Raw genomic sequence first — 13923 nt, 5'->3', positions numbered from 1 at the left:
AAATTTCATTATCTATATCTCCTTTCTCTCTAACAATGTCCTCTAAATCATGTCATTTATACTCAAATATCCATATTAGAGGCATTTTTTATTTTTTGTACATACATATTTGTCATACTTGGGTCACTTGCTGGAGCTAGCGTGAGAGGCTCATTTCTTCATATATAATGCATCAATTCAAAGCAGAAAATTTCAAAAACAAAACAAGGTTGCAACCTAAAAGAAACCCCAAAATCACAGGCAATGCCTTGGACTTATACGAAGTCCACCAAAAATAAAAGGCGTTTTCTGACGAGTTTTGGATAGAAGACTCGCCAGACCCAAAATATGATTTGGAGGTCGTGCGGCCCACCCTTCAGGGTTACTTCACCATAATTACACCAACCCAGAATTACTCGTTTCATTTCATGGCAACAAAAGTGTCGATGAAGGTCCTTCCTGCAAAGGCCACCTTCAGCAGTAGAACATGAACTGTTTGACGCTCTCCATCACTTTCGGCAGCTGCTTCACCGGAACAGCGCCATCTTTCATGCGAGAACTCGCCACTGAAGACGACCCCTGGTCGGAGAGGTCATCGTCCATGTAGTGGCGCGCACGGAAGGCCGCCAGGTGTGCGTAGTACGCCGGGGGAACTGTATTATGCAATAACAACACAGTGCGACTGGATCGGTCATCCATGAACAGAAAGAAAACAACATAGAGAACATGGAGGATAACACCAGTAAACTTCACAGTATATGTAAAGTAACTTGCAGACCAGTTACTGACCTATAGAGACTGATCGAGTGCATCGCGCATACCTGAAAGAAAGCCAGATCACCGACCAGGTAAGTATGGTGGCCATAATTCGAACGGTAAAAATGCACCAGTTTTGTTAAGAATCACAAGCAAGTGGTAAAGAAACTGTTTACGTGTAGCACAGTTTGTAGGTCAACGTTTGCAGTGCATCGGCAGTGAATTTGTTTTCGTCAAACAGAACATGGTAGTGTGCTGGCCGGCTCGTTCCCTGCCAAAAGTGCAAAATGAGTAAACCACAGGCGTCAAGCAGTGGATTTGTTTTTGTTTCTAAAGCATCACGGCATCTAGCATCAGTTTCACCTGTATGCCAGAGTGGCTACAAAGGTAGAAGTCGAATTCACTTGGATGGCATATCTTCGTGTCAACAACAGTTCCTAAGAACACAATAAAATTAGTAGCCAGAAACAAAGAATGCAGAGGACTGAAACGATAGCAAATTTATTTTACCTGGCAAAATGTTTCCACTTCGATCCATCTGTCCGTGTGCATGATGATCTTCAGGGAAAAGCCGTGTGTGATGGCGCTTTTGCACCACAATGAATGTAATTGGAGGAAGGTAGCCCTCTTCCAAGCTGGCACACGCCTGAGTACAAACACAAACGTAAACTCAGTTAGGAGAATACAACAAAAGAGAATAATATTGTGAAGAAAACCACCTTTCGAATTGCATCCACTTCATAAAGCAAGACCTGGCTAAACTGCCCCTCACTGACACCATCTCTGCAAGTCAAGGAAACAAGTAAAATGAGTTCTCTTGTTTTTCAGGTGCACAATGGCAATTCTTCCCCAAGGTGTAGCTGTTGAATGCTATGTATCAACAATGTATTAACATAAGGGAAAACGGCAGGTGCTGTCTTTTCATGAACGGAAACGAGATTTAAGTTCAGACGGCAACATAATTCATTCAAACAGACAATTACGAACCGATAGAAAATTATCCTGCTTGGTTTGCGGCTCCCGTTTGCCTTATAGAATGACACGAGTAGTTCCCTGAATCAACAATATGACATTTAAAAAAAAAGGAAAGATCATTTATTTGAAGAACAAAGTTAGACACCTAAGATGTTCGGCATGCCTGATCATTCCACCGTTAATAAGTCCCTTTTGTGGATCCTTCACTTGTGTGAAAAGATCAGTTATGATCTCTTCCCTATGACCTTGAGAAGACACCAAGCACCTGTACTTTGCAACTTGTGGCCAATCCATTGATGCAACAACCTATCATAAACTTTTACACGACTTATTAGAAACCAGAAACACACAGAGGCCTCTATCCAACAAACAGGACATGCCAATGCAACAAGAAGTCAAGGTAAAGTAACAAATTGTTTCTTCAAAGTTCTGACAAGAGTATAAACCAAAAAAAGCAGATTACATGCTTTAAGTTATTTGACAGAGGTCTTCTGATGAAAATATCAAGTTGAGAACAAGAAAAAAGAGAAAATACAGACCGCTGCAATAGACGGGGATGCATCTTCCCCTGGAGCTGGGTGGGTAACATCAGCTCCAAAGATAATTGTAGGTAAATCTGTTAACAAATGTATTCTCCTATTTAAAGCATCTTCGAGAACTGTATTACGGCCACCAACCTATGTGCAAATTATGAACAATGTAAGCAATCTTCAAATTAGTTACATGTTCCACTCTTTCTTTCTTGAGCTATAAAAGCCAAACCCACAAACCATAATTTCAATGAAATACCAATTATACTAAAGCTCGAAACAGCCCAAAATGACAGTATATGAGCTGAATAGTATCTACAAAGGCCAAATTCAGCAACTACCTAGGCGACATTACCTTAACATTAATTTTAAGAGCCAGGTTTTGGAGATATTGTCGGCCACCTTTAAAAACATTCTTTGGTTGACAACATTGAGTTACTAAACCAAGTTCAGTTTCACAAAGACGCTTTATCCTACCTGCATTAAAGACATGTCAAAGCTAAAGTTCAAACAAGAATGCATACAAAAAGTAGCCAACAAATACTACAAGCTTTGAAAACCATTTGACTTGCTTACCATAAAAGACACTTGCATTTGCATCTGGTAATACAACAATTAGTAAATCAAGCTGTCTAGTCACGCCTTGTTGGGCAAGCATTTGTGCAGATTGTCTATGAGTATTTCTGAGTGCAGCTTCTAAGTTATCTGGGCGTGCTTGCCCAACATCAACACAAGGTCTCCCATTTATTTGCTGCCACACAAAATGAGAACATTTAAACCAGCATAAAAAACAGTGAAAGGGGTACAAGACCAAATGTTGCATCTTTACCATGCCCATATCATTGCACGCCCCAACCAAGTTGTTGCAAAACATGCGGACATCATTTGGATGCAACCGAGAAGCAAAAGTCACACAAGCCCAATACTGAATGGATACTCCATCGATCAATCTCTGATAGATGTCAAAAATTATTGACCAATAAAGATATGGAAACATTTCAGAAAAAGAATGTGAAAACCTGACAATTACTACATTTGTGAATCAGTGACTATAGTATTTATTAATAAAAGTGGCACGCCAACAACATTACAGGTACACATGAAACTAGAATCCTTATCAAAAAAATATAATTTTGGTGTGATTGGATAAAAGTAAAGTGGAGCTCAGAAAGAAAATAACATGTAATACCTTGTTGTTCATGTTCCACTGACCAACGGAAGGACTACACACCTTTTCTCGTCCAGAGTCATGGTACTTAAGCTAAAATCAATATAAATGATCACCAGTATAGACAACTGGAACAGAGTGTAAAAAACGATCCAGGAAAAGAACAAACTTACCGTCGGAGCTGGCAGCACCCGTGCATCAACCAAGGCAAGTTCATTTGTCACCTTAATACCAAATTCTTTGGCACAATGATCATTACCATAGTCGTTCCTATTAACTACCTGAGAAAAATACGAAATAGATCATTACCATAGTTGTTCCTATTAACTACCTGAGAAAAATACGAAATAGGTAGGTCTTTCATTAAAAAGGTAAAAAAAATACTAAACACCACACAAAACTATATACTACAATGTACAAGAAGAGAGTCAATGTACAAGAACAGAGCCAATGTACAAGAACAGAGTCAACAATGGGATAGTAGTCACAAAAATCACCTCTAAAATGCTGCCCTCCCTTTGAGGTGGTCGCTCACATGCCTTCTTCAGGATGCTTGTGACTTGGTACTCATTTAGCTTCCTAGAATAGCGTTGACCGCCAAGTATACTGCAAACCTGCATAAATAAGAGACATCCTAAAGAAATCTGACAAAACACTGACAAAATATTAACACAAACAGATAAAATATAGGCACTACCTCCATTGGTAAATAAGTCGGCCTACTATCATTGCCAGATTGAAGGCATGGCCAGTGAATGTGTTTCAAACTGTAATTATATTGGTGTTTAAAGTATTGGACAACTGAAACACTTGCCCCATCTTGATTAAACCTATATAAACAAACATGAATATTTAAACATGTGCCATTAAAAAACAGTGCAGAATGAATTAAGAAAAAGAATATCAATTAAAACTGAATAGATACGTTAAACTATTCAAGGGAAGTGAGGTTATCCCAGTAATCTTGTAATGTATGGCTATATCACGACGATGTGTTGCCACAACACGTACTCCTTTGAGGACTTTCTTCAGCTACAAAGAGAAACGACAAAATATGATTCAATCAGACCATATAACATTAGAACTAATGAGGATATAATAAAAGTATGATGTTCAATACTTTTAAGCGATCCTGGTCAGACAAACGCCTTGAGGTGTCACGTATGTTGAGGTACTCCAATGCAAACTCCAAAATCGGTTGAGCCTTGTAAAATGCAGTTGCTGAAATATCTGAAAGGAAAATAAACAAATTTTATCACCCCTACTGGTTAACATTGAAATTTATCCGACTTCCTGCGCATGTGCAATATGCAACACTATGGCACAGAGCTGGATGGCTGTCTCCAGAAAAATACAACTACAAGAGTGGAGGAGCCGGAGAAGCCATCATTCTAGGGCTCCTGGCCCCACCACACCTATAGTACTACTACAATGTAGAGCTGGAGCCACACGGATCCCTTCCAAACAGGCCCTAAAACACCAATTGTTGCAAAAGCTCTTATTCCTACACTAGCTCATAGCTTTTTTGGCTCTCATGTCCCATGGCGAAAACCCAAGTCAGTTGTTGGAGAAGCTCCTAAGGACAAATTTAGGAATACTTATATTTTGGGACGAAAAGAATACTATAGTTCTTTAATACTTGTATATAAAATCAAGATGAAGTGGCACAATGGCATATACAATATATACAAGTATTCTTAATACATAGTACAAAGTACACTTGCATGATACAGAACAGTAGTCCTGTAAGACTGTACAGTGACCTAACTTATTCATTGATGACAAGAGTAACAAAGGGCACCACGAATGTGTAATATACATCATGCCCACGGCAGAAGCTTTAAATTGAGCTTGTTACTCTTTAATTTGGTGGACATACAGATAGTACATATAGATGCTACTGCATGCCAAGTAAATGTCTAGGAGAATAGATAGTGTGGTATGTGTGATTTAATAAGGCAAAAGAATTAGCCACAACTATACCAATATTTAAAGACAATCCCATTTGTGTAGCACGTAGACTTTGGTAGTACCCCCTCCAGCATTCCACACCACTGCCAATATCACCACCATGTCCAAATGACTGAGAGAAAAATGACCTTGAGATGGATACATACCTGTCACAGTTTGAAAAGAAAAAAAGTCAGAACTGATGGAACCGCAGAAGGATCATATACAATAGTCAGTCCGCCAAACAAATATATATAGGGCGACATGAATTCAATGGATATTAAATTTGCATGGATGCATCATAACTAGTACTTTTCAGTTGGGCATTCTCGCATAGCAATATCGAGGGCTTGGACAGTATCCTGTGGCAGTTCCCTCTGCCTACCAGCCAAGAACTGCCTAAGGCTGTAAAGATCTAATTTGGCAGCATCTTTTATGGTCACGCTGTACTCTTTCGCCCTGCAGGCAGTAAGGCAAGGATTAATGCAACGTGAATAAGCACATACAAAGAACAAGCGTGAGCTTGAAAAACAGAATACAACACCATACCCCTGGTTTGCTCTCTCAGGATTGGTTAGTTCCAGAACAAATTCTTTGGTTTTGAACGGTAGCGGACCAGCAGTGAAAAGGCCCTTTCTACCATCATAAACAGGCAGTCGCCCATTCAAGTAATTCTTGTGCAATTTAACGAGTTCGTTAAGAATCCAACGATTTCTTTTCCTTGACTGCGATTCTGGACTAATCACGACCTGCACAAGTTAAGAAGGATAGAAATTGTACTTGAAAGGAGACAGATATAAATGTTTACGGTAAATTGATTATATCAGTTCTGGAACTGGGAATGAACAGGAGCCATGTAACTACAGAAATTGCGTAAAGCAGCGAACACTATAAAACTTAATTATGCAACTTCAAAAAAATGAAAAAAAAATTATAATAAAAACCAAAAGAAAGAGAGAGGGGTCATGCATATATACAGCACATACGTCGTAGTGGTAGATCTCCTTGTCCGCCACCTGAACGAAGAAATGGTTGGCGCGCACGCGGCACCTCCGGCCGAGCGTGCCGTACCCCGGCCGCGCGGGGAAAACCAGCGCCTTGCTCGACGACGGAGGCAGCCTCCCCTGAGCGGCCTGGTCTGCCTCCACCACCAGCGACGTCCCTTGCTCCGCTTCGACCCGCGCCGGCGCGGCGGAAGGCTCATGCGCGGTGCCCGACGACGGCCCCTCGTGCGCCTCTGCGTCTGGCACCGCCACCGCCGCCTTCCTCTCCACCTCGCCTCTCAGCTCCTCGACTTCCGCGGGTGTCGGCCTCGACGTCGAAGGCGGCGCGGCCACTTGCCACTGCGGCTGGACCTGAGCAGGCACGCCATGGTGGTAGTGTCCGCGTCCGCCTCGGTCCCCACCGACCGGCCTGGCGCCGTGGAAGGACTGGTGACCCCCTCTCTCGACACCTCCGCGGCCGCCACGCGCTGCGCCGACGGCTCCACCTCGGCCACCGCCAAGCTCCGCGCCGCCTTGGGCCCGCCATTGGCCGCCACCGCCACGGCCGCCGGCGCCACCTCGGCCGCCCCCTCCACGGCCCCGCCCTTGGCCGTCACCTCCACGGCCTGCTGCTGCATTGCCGCCACGCCGGCCGCCTCCGCCGTCGCGCGTCGACATGGGCTGGGCTACGGAAACCCTACTACGGCTTGAGCGGAGGAGATTACGGCCGAAAGGGTCGGTCTCGAGCGCATATTTATCGTGGCTTTGGGGGGGAACGGACGCGAAGAGCGCAAGCGAAGCGACAGTGCGACGCACCCCGGCGTTTCAACTTTCAACTGATGGACCCACCAGCGCCAAAGCCCACACGACCGGCATGCAATTCACTACTGGCGGATCTGCAACTGCAAGCGAAGCGAGTGGAGTGGACACTGGACAGTGGTGTCGTAGGGGTTCTGGGGTTGGATGCGTTTCGCCCTTGCGATCTGACGACAGTGGCAACGCGACGGTTAATGCGACGGCTCTTCACATGGCCGCACGCACGTCTCAGTGGATCTATTGGAGTAAAATCTCCGGTGGCGCACGGCGGGAGAAGGCCACAAAGGGAAGTTGTGCGACAGAGTGCACGCTGCGACAGAGTGCACGTAAGTTGTGCGACAGAGTGCACGCGGCGGTGGAAGATCTGGCAAAGGGACCGTGACATCTTTGTCCGCTGCGGTCACGCAAACGATGCGCCTGGTGGTGGAGCTCGTTCCATACGTAACATTGATTTGCACCAGATGGCCTGGGACGCTACGATTTGTCACTTGGAATCTTGGATAGGGAGTCTACACACTGTTCAGCAATGACTTGGGAAATGTCACTTGAGAGTGACTTGTGAGCACGCTGATTGTCATGTCACTTGAGAGTGACTTGTGAGCGGGGCGTCTCTAGCACAGCGGTATATAGTCATATAAAATATTGTTTTACGGTGGATTGTTTACACCGTGGAATTCAAAATAGGCGGTATAATAGGAGATGAGATAAGGAGTCTATGGAAAATGATCAAATACCAATTCCATTAGATATGTATCAGCAACGTTGATACCCTAAGACCAACTCGTAGATTTGTATGTGCATTCGTAAAACGTATGGTTGGAACGTGTGAGTAGGGATGGCAACGGGCATATTTTACCTGCGTACCCACGGGTAAAAGCCCTACTGAAAGTCGCCTAGAGGGGGGTGAATAGGGCGAATCTGAAATTTATAAACTTAAGCACAATTACAAGCTGGGTTAGCGTTACAAATATGAACGAGTCCGAGAGAGACGGTGAAAGCAAATCGCGGGCAAATAAAGAGTAAGACACGATGATTTGTTTTACCGAGGTTCGGTTCTTGCAAACGTACTCCCCGTTGAGGTGGTCACAAAGACCGGGTCTCTTTCAACCCTTTCCCTCTCTCAAACGGTCACTTAGACCGAGTGAGTTTCTCTTCTCAATCAAACGGGACACAAAGTCCCCGCAAGGACCACCACATAATTGGTGTCTCTTGCCTCGGTTACAATTGAGTTGATCACAAGAAGAATGAGAAAGAAAAGAAGCAATCCAAGCGCAAGAGCTCAAATGAACACAAATGTCGCTCTCTCTAGTCAGTATTTGATTTGGAGTGATTCCGGACTTGGGAGAGGATTTGATCTCTTTGGTTGTGTCTACAATTGAATGTTATAGCTGTTGTAATGTGTTGGAAGGTGGAAAACTTGGATGCAATGAATGGTGGGGTGGTTGGGGTATTTATAGCCCCAACCACCAAAAGTGACCGTTGGAGGGCTGTCTGTCGCATGGCGCACCGGACAGTTCGGTGCGCCACCGGACACTGTCCGGTGCGCCAGCCATGTCAGCCGGCCGTTGGGTTCTGACCGTTGGAGCTCTGACTGGTGGGGCCTCTGGGCTGTCCGGTGGTGCACCGGACAGGTCCTGTAGACTGTTCGGTGCGCCTTCCGCGCGTGCTCTGTCCTCTGCGCGCGCAGGCGCGCATTAAATGCGTTGCAGTCGACCGTTGGCGCGAAGTAGCCGTTGCTCCGCTGGCACACCGGACAGTCCGGTGTGACACCGGACACTGTCCAGTGCTTCACCGGACAGTCCGGTAAATTATAGCGGAGCGGCCTCCCATTTTCCCGAAGGTAGCGAGTTCAGCATCAAGTTCCCTGGTGCACCGGACACTGTCCGGTGGCACACCGGACAGTCCGGTGGCACACCGGACAGTCCGGTGCACCAGACCAGGGTGCCTTTTGGGATGTCTTTAGCTCTCTTTATTTGAACCCATCTTTGGTCTTTTTATTGGCTTTTTGTGAACCTTTGGCACCTGTAAAACTTATAGACTAGAGCAAACTAGTTAGTCCATTTATTTGTGTTGGACAATTCAACCGCCAAAATCAATTTAGGAAAAGGTGTAAGCCTATTTCCCTTTCACCTACAATACAAGGTGCGGATTTAGGTGTGAGTTTGAACTCGTGATGAGTGTGAGTTTGATTGTCAAACCGATGATTTTTTCTCGTGTGTATGAAAAAGTTGTACTCATGTCGTGAATCCACGTACCTGCATTCCTTATATATACATGCATATATTTATATATGTATGCATATATAAGTAAAATATACGTGCAATTTATGTGCTCGTGGGTTTGTGGCACCCACGGGTAGCGGACGGGGGGGGGGGGGGGGTAGGATATTGTACCCGACTCATGTAGAGGGTGCAGATACAGGTTTAGTATTAACATCATGGGTACGGGTTTGTAAACCCTATACTCGCGGGTTTCAAACTCGTTGCCAACCCTACACGTGAGCCCCACACTGATTAGGTCCACGCCTGTTGTCGCTCTCTAGCTCCAAAACATCCTGGAACAAAACTCAATGTGATGCTAAAACCTTTGATTGAAGAGTTCAAAAAGTTCTAGAAAGGAGTTGAAGCAAATCACTTTTACAAGAAGCATAAATTCACCCTTAGGGTAGCGTATTTATGGTAGGTTCATAATTTCTTAGTCTACAACATCTTTGTTGGATGAAGCATTCGTGATAATTTTATATGTCCAATATGTGATTCGAACACTGACTATTTTGCCTCTTATTTGGTGGCAAGATGTACTACTTCAATTCCCGTAGATGTTAGTTGCAATCTAATAACATCTTAGACAAGATGATAGAGGGGTAAGTTCAGGAATGACATAAATATAAAAATGGACCAACAAAACATTTAAGTAGGCTAGAAATTGTTGATAACCTCAACAAATTGGTTCTAAATGAAAAGGAGATGGCAACAAAGGATTTGGAGTGGAACACAACTATACTCATGTTAGTGGAATATAGAGCTCCTATATGCTAAAGTGTTGCTTTTGATGCATAACATTGATGTCATGTACCATGAACGTAATTGTGTTTAAAAGCATCATAAGCACATGTATGGCTATAACAAATAGAACCAAGGACAATGATAGGACCCAAAGATACTTAGCAGAGATTTGTAACTATTGAACCTAAGAGCTCAAAACAAAAGTGGTGGTAAACCATGCACTATGTTTGTCTTAAACATAAAGAGAAAACATGCTAAGAAGGATAAAAAATGATGTCCCCCAATGTGAGCTTATTTACCTCCTTATTGAGGGTTTCATTTTAAACCATAAGGTATCACAAGCAACAATGTCACTCATAGATGGTGGTTTTTAGTGCTACAAGAAGGGTTAGTAGGTGCAATAACAATATGTGCATAATTAGTATCTTGAAGAATATCACATGTAACACCTATGCTAGTTATTTCAATAGGTTCCTTCTTATCTTGGACAGGAAAAGAAGAATGAGCTTCCTTTAGCTTCTCATGAGCATCAATAAGCTTCTCATAAGTAGCCAAGGCCTCCTTAAGGGATTGCTCAAGAGATTTATGCTTCTTGCATGTTCTATTAAATTCTCTTCTCTTCTTGTCCTTGAGAGAATGAGCCTCTTGCAATATCTCAAAGTATTCCTCCTTGAATGTCTACTCCTCATCCTCACTTTTATTCTCACTTTTGCTATTGCTCTCATCATATTATACCTTATGACCCTTGGTCACGAAGCATGATGATGGAGCGTTGTAAGGAAAATGACCCCGGGCCATTTAGCTCAATAGGTTTTGGTGTTTGATGATCAACATAACCTGTGGACTAATGTATTTCCCAAATATTTGTGTGTTGTAGTTCACAGGATGCGAAGTGGATTGGACTGAGGCTCTGAGGATGCAACACCTCAAAGAAGACATTATAAGACTCATAGAAGACATTACAAAGTAATATTGAAGACACTTTATATATGCTAAGAGTCCAACACATCAAGAAGTAGAAGTGAGATACAAAGCTACAAAACAAAAGTGAAGTTGATAAAGTTGAGAGGAAGGGCTGACTGAATTGGAAGTGTTTCACAACATCAAATCTATTCAAACTGACATGGATTCAACTCTGAGATGTAGACAATTTTATAAGCTTTCCAAAAAGTCCAAGATCATCAAAATCGGAGTTCGGAGCTAAAGGTTATGCCCACAATACGAAGTCGGAATTGCTGAAAAACTGCAGTAGCATATGGGATGTCCGGTGCACACTGGCCTGTCCGATGTGCCAAATTTGCTCAAACTGATATGGCTTCAACTCTGGGATGTAGAGAATTTCATAAGCTTTCCAAAAAGTACAAGATCATCGAAATCGGAGTTCGGAGCTAAAAGTTATGGCCAAAATACGACAAGCGGACATGGGCTGTCCGGTGCACACCGGACCGTCCCGGTGCGCCATCTTCGGAAGCTCCAACGGCTACTTTTAACGGCTAGTACACGTGGCATGTCCGGTGCACCACCGGACAGTCCGGTGCACCTGTCCGGTGCGCCACAGAAAGCTGCAGAACTGCTTTCCAACGACTATATTTGAGTTGGGGCCTATATATACTTCACCCAACCGGCCATTTGAAGGTGTGGGAGCCCAAGCAACATACCAAGGCATATTGTAGACATTTCCAAGTGCTCAAATACCCAAGTGCTTAATAGAATCACTCGTTGATTAGCGTAGGTGCTTTACGAAGTGCTTAGGTTAGTTAGACCGCTTTAGCGCTTGCTCTAGGTGAACCCTAGATTGTTGAGTGAGTTTAGATAAACCTCACAACCTCTCGGCTCTTGCGTGAGCCATTGTAATTGTACCGAGTGGGGCGAGTGTCTTGCGAGACCGTGACAACCGTGTTTGTGTCACGGCCACCACCGTGTACCGGAGGGAACGAGGCCCGCGACGTTTCGGCCGGAAGCTCAATAGTGGAGACGGCGGGGAGCGTCCGAGAGGAGCCGGAAGCGGTGCACCACTTGCGCGTGGAGAAGGCCCGCGGCTCTCTACGGAGTTACTCGACCGAGGTGCTTGGCCCTCGCGTGGGCTTCCCTTTGCGTAGGGGCACCAACGAGGATTAGTCGGGACCTTGCGCGGTTCCGGATACCTCGGTAAAAATACCGGCGTCATCCACGAGAGTTTGCTTCTCTACTTTGCTCTTTAAGTTTCCGCATTTATATTAAGCATTTAAGTTTCAATCTTGTATTCATGCTTATATAGTGTAGATTGAAACTTAGACATTGCCGTAGAGATAGCAACACTTAGACAAAACTTAGTTTGCACATTCTAGTTTGTTTATTTGCATAGGTTTCGCTCTAAGGATTTATTTGTGGCCTAGTTTAGCGAAAGTTTTAGAAGTCCTAATTCACCCCCCCTCTTAGGCGTCACCTGTTTCCTACAAGCGTCATAGAGAGAAAGTTCGTTGTTGATGGAGATGGTTGCATGTGTTTTCTTCTTTGTGATCCTCTAGTCATCATCATTACTATTGTTAGAAGAAACATAAGAGTCCCATTTAATAGAAGCTTATTGGTACTACAATTAGTGAGGATGGATATGTAAGCTTGGGAGGCAAGGTAATACCAAAGAAGGACACATTCTGTTATTTGGGATCAATGCTATAGAGAGATAGTGATATTGATGAAGATGTTAGCCATAGAATCCAAGCAGGGTGAATGAAATGACGTTAAGCATTAGGAGTCCTATGTGACAAGAGAGTGCCACATAAGTTGAAAGACAAATTCTACAGGACAACGATTAGACCTGCTATGTTATATAGGGCTGAGTGTTGGCCTACTAAGAGACAACATATCCAACAATTAAGTGTCGCAGAGATGTGTAGGGGCGGAGGGCCCAATATGACCCAGTATTGCTTGAGCAATACCTTGGTCCGGCCCAAGAAAACATCAACGGTAAAACAATTCCATCACAACCCTAACACGCAGCTGCTAGGGCGCCAGGACAGACTATGGCCCTGTTTGGCACAGCTTATTTTCAGCTTCTTCACAAATTTAAGCAGAAGTTTTGCCAAACAGCTAGCTTCTGCAGCAGCTTATCAGTTCAGCTGCTTCTCAGAATACACTAAAAGCAGCCAACAAACAGAAGCTGCTTTTCACCAGCTTATCAGATAAGCTGCTTTTTCAACCAGCAGCAGTTGTGCCAAACAGGGCCTATGCATGACTCCGCCCGTTTGCCTAGCTCTGCGCGACTCTGCCGACGTGCTCTGCGTGCGCAGCCGCCCTACACCGTGCACGAGCGTTTCCCAGCCAAGCTTCGAGCGCGCACCGCTCAGCCCAGCTCTGCTCAAACTACTCTGCTCCGTGCGCCGCCGCCCTGCTCTACGTAGGCGCGTCGACGCTGTGCCCAGCTCTGCACACATCGCGGTTGTTCATCCCTGATCGGTTGTCCCGGTTCCCGTTGTAGCCCATGTCACCATCTCCGTTGTTGGACCGACAAGGACTAGGAGCCTAGGAGGTAGAAGGAACCGGTTAGTAAGTGGATTATGATCATGATAACTCTTAAATAAGATATTTATTTTCATATTCATCGCTTATTTTATAGCTATGAATTGGTTTGGATTATGTTTATGAATTTTTTTCGGAGTTGCATTAGAAACACCTTGATTTTGGCGCGTCCTTCGCCATTAGAGATGCGTATGTTGCGTTGGATATATGGGCACATAAGATTGGACCAAGTGAGAAACGATGACATACGCGATCGGCTATGA

General features: G+C 44.3%; 1 protein-coding gene across 4 annotated transcripts; it reads right to left on the bottom strand.

Moving 5' to 3' along the window:
* Nucleotides 1-142: 142 nt before the first annotated feature.
* LOC100384259 (uncharacterized) lies at nt 143-7170 on the bottom strand. 4 transcript variants are annotated; one of them, XM_008645924.4, is made up of 22 exons: nt 6345-7163; nt 5908-6107; nt 5671-5817; nt 5392-5525; nt 4529-4638; nt 4334-4440; nt 4106-4238; nt 3906-4022; nt 3582-3689; nt 3430-3501; nt 3070-3192; nt 2817-2991; nt 2596-2717; nt 2250-2387; nt 1856-2016; nt 1723-1788; nt 1455-1518; nt 1246-1381; nt 1099-1172; nt 912-1006; nt 769-800; nt 143-632 (listed from the first exon to the last, which is right to left on the bottom strand). In XM_008645924.4, exons 1-22 carry the CDS (start codon nt 7017-7019, stop codon nt 454-456), a joined length of 3168 nt encoding a protein of 1055 aa, XP_008644146.1. In that variant the 5' UTR covers nt 7020-7163; the 3' UTR covers nt 143-453. The 4 variants fall into 4 exon arrangements, with proteins under 4 accessions (XP_008644146.1, XP_008644147.1, XP_035814846.1 ...); XM_008645925.3 differs by having other exon boundaries at nt 1874-2016; nt 6345-7058; XM_035958953.1 differs by having other exon boundaries at nt 5671-6107; nt 6345-7170.
* Between the last annotated feature and the right edge of the window lie 6753 nt (nt 7171-13923).

Source organism: Zea mays, chromosome 5 (assembly GCF_902167145.1).
Source record: "Zea mays cultivar B73 chromosome 5, Zm-B73-REFERENCE-NAM-5.0, whole genome shotgun sequence".
Lineage (NCBI taxonomy): Eukaryota > Viridiplantae > Streptophyta > Magnoliopsida > Poales > Poaceae > Zea > Zea mays.
The sequence above is the reverse complement of the archived record's forward strand: the minus strand, read 5'-3'. Positions and strand labels throughout refer to the sequence as shown.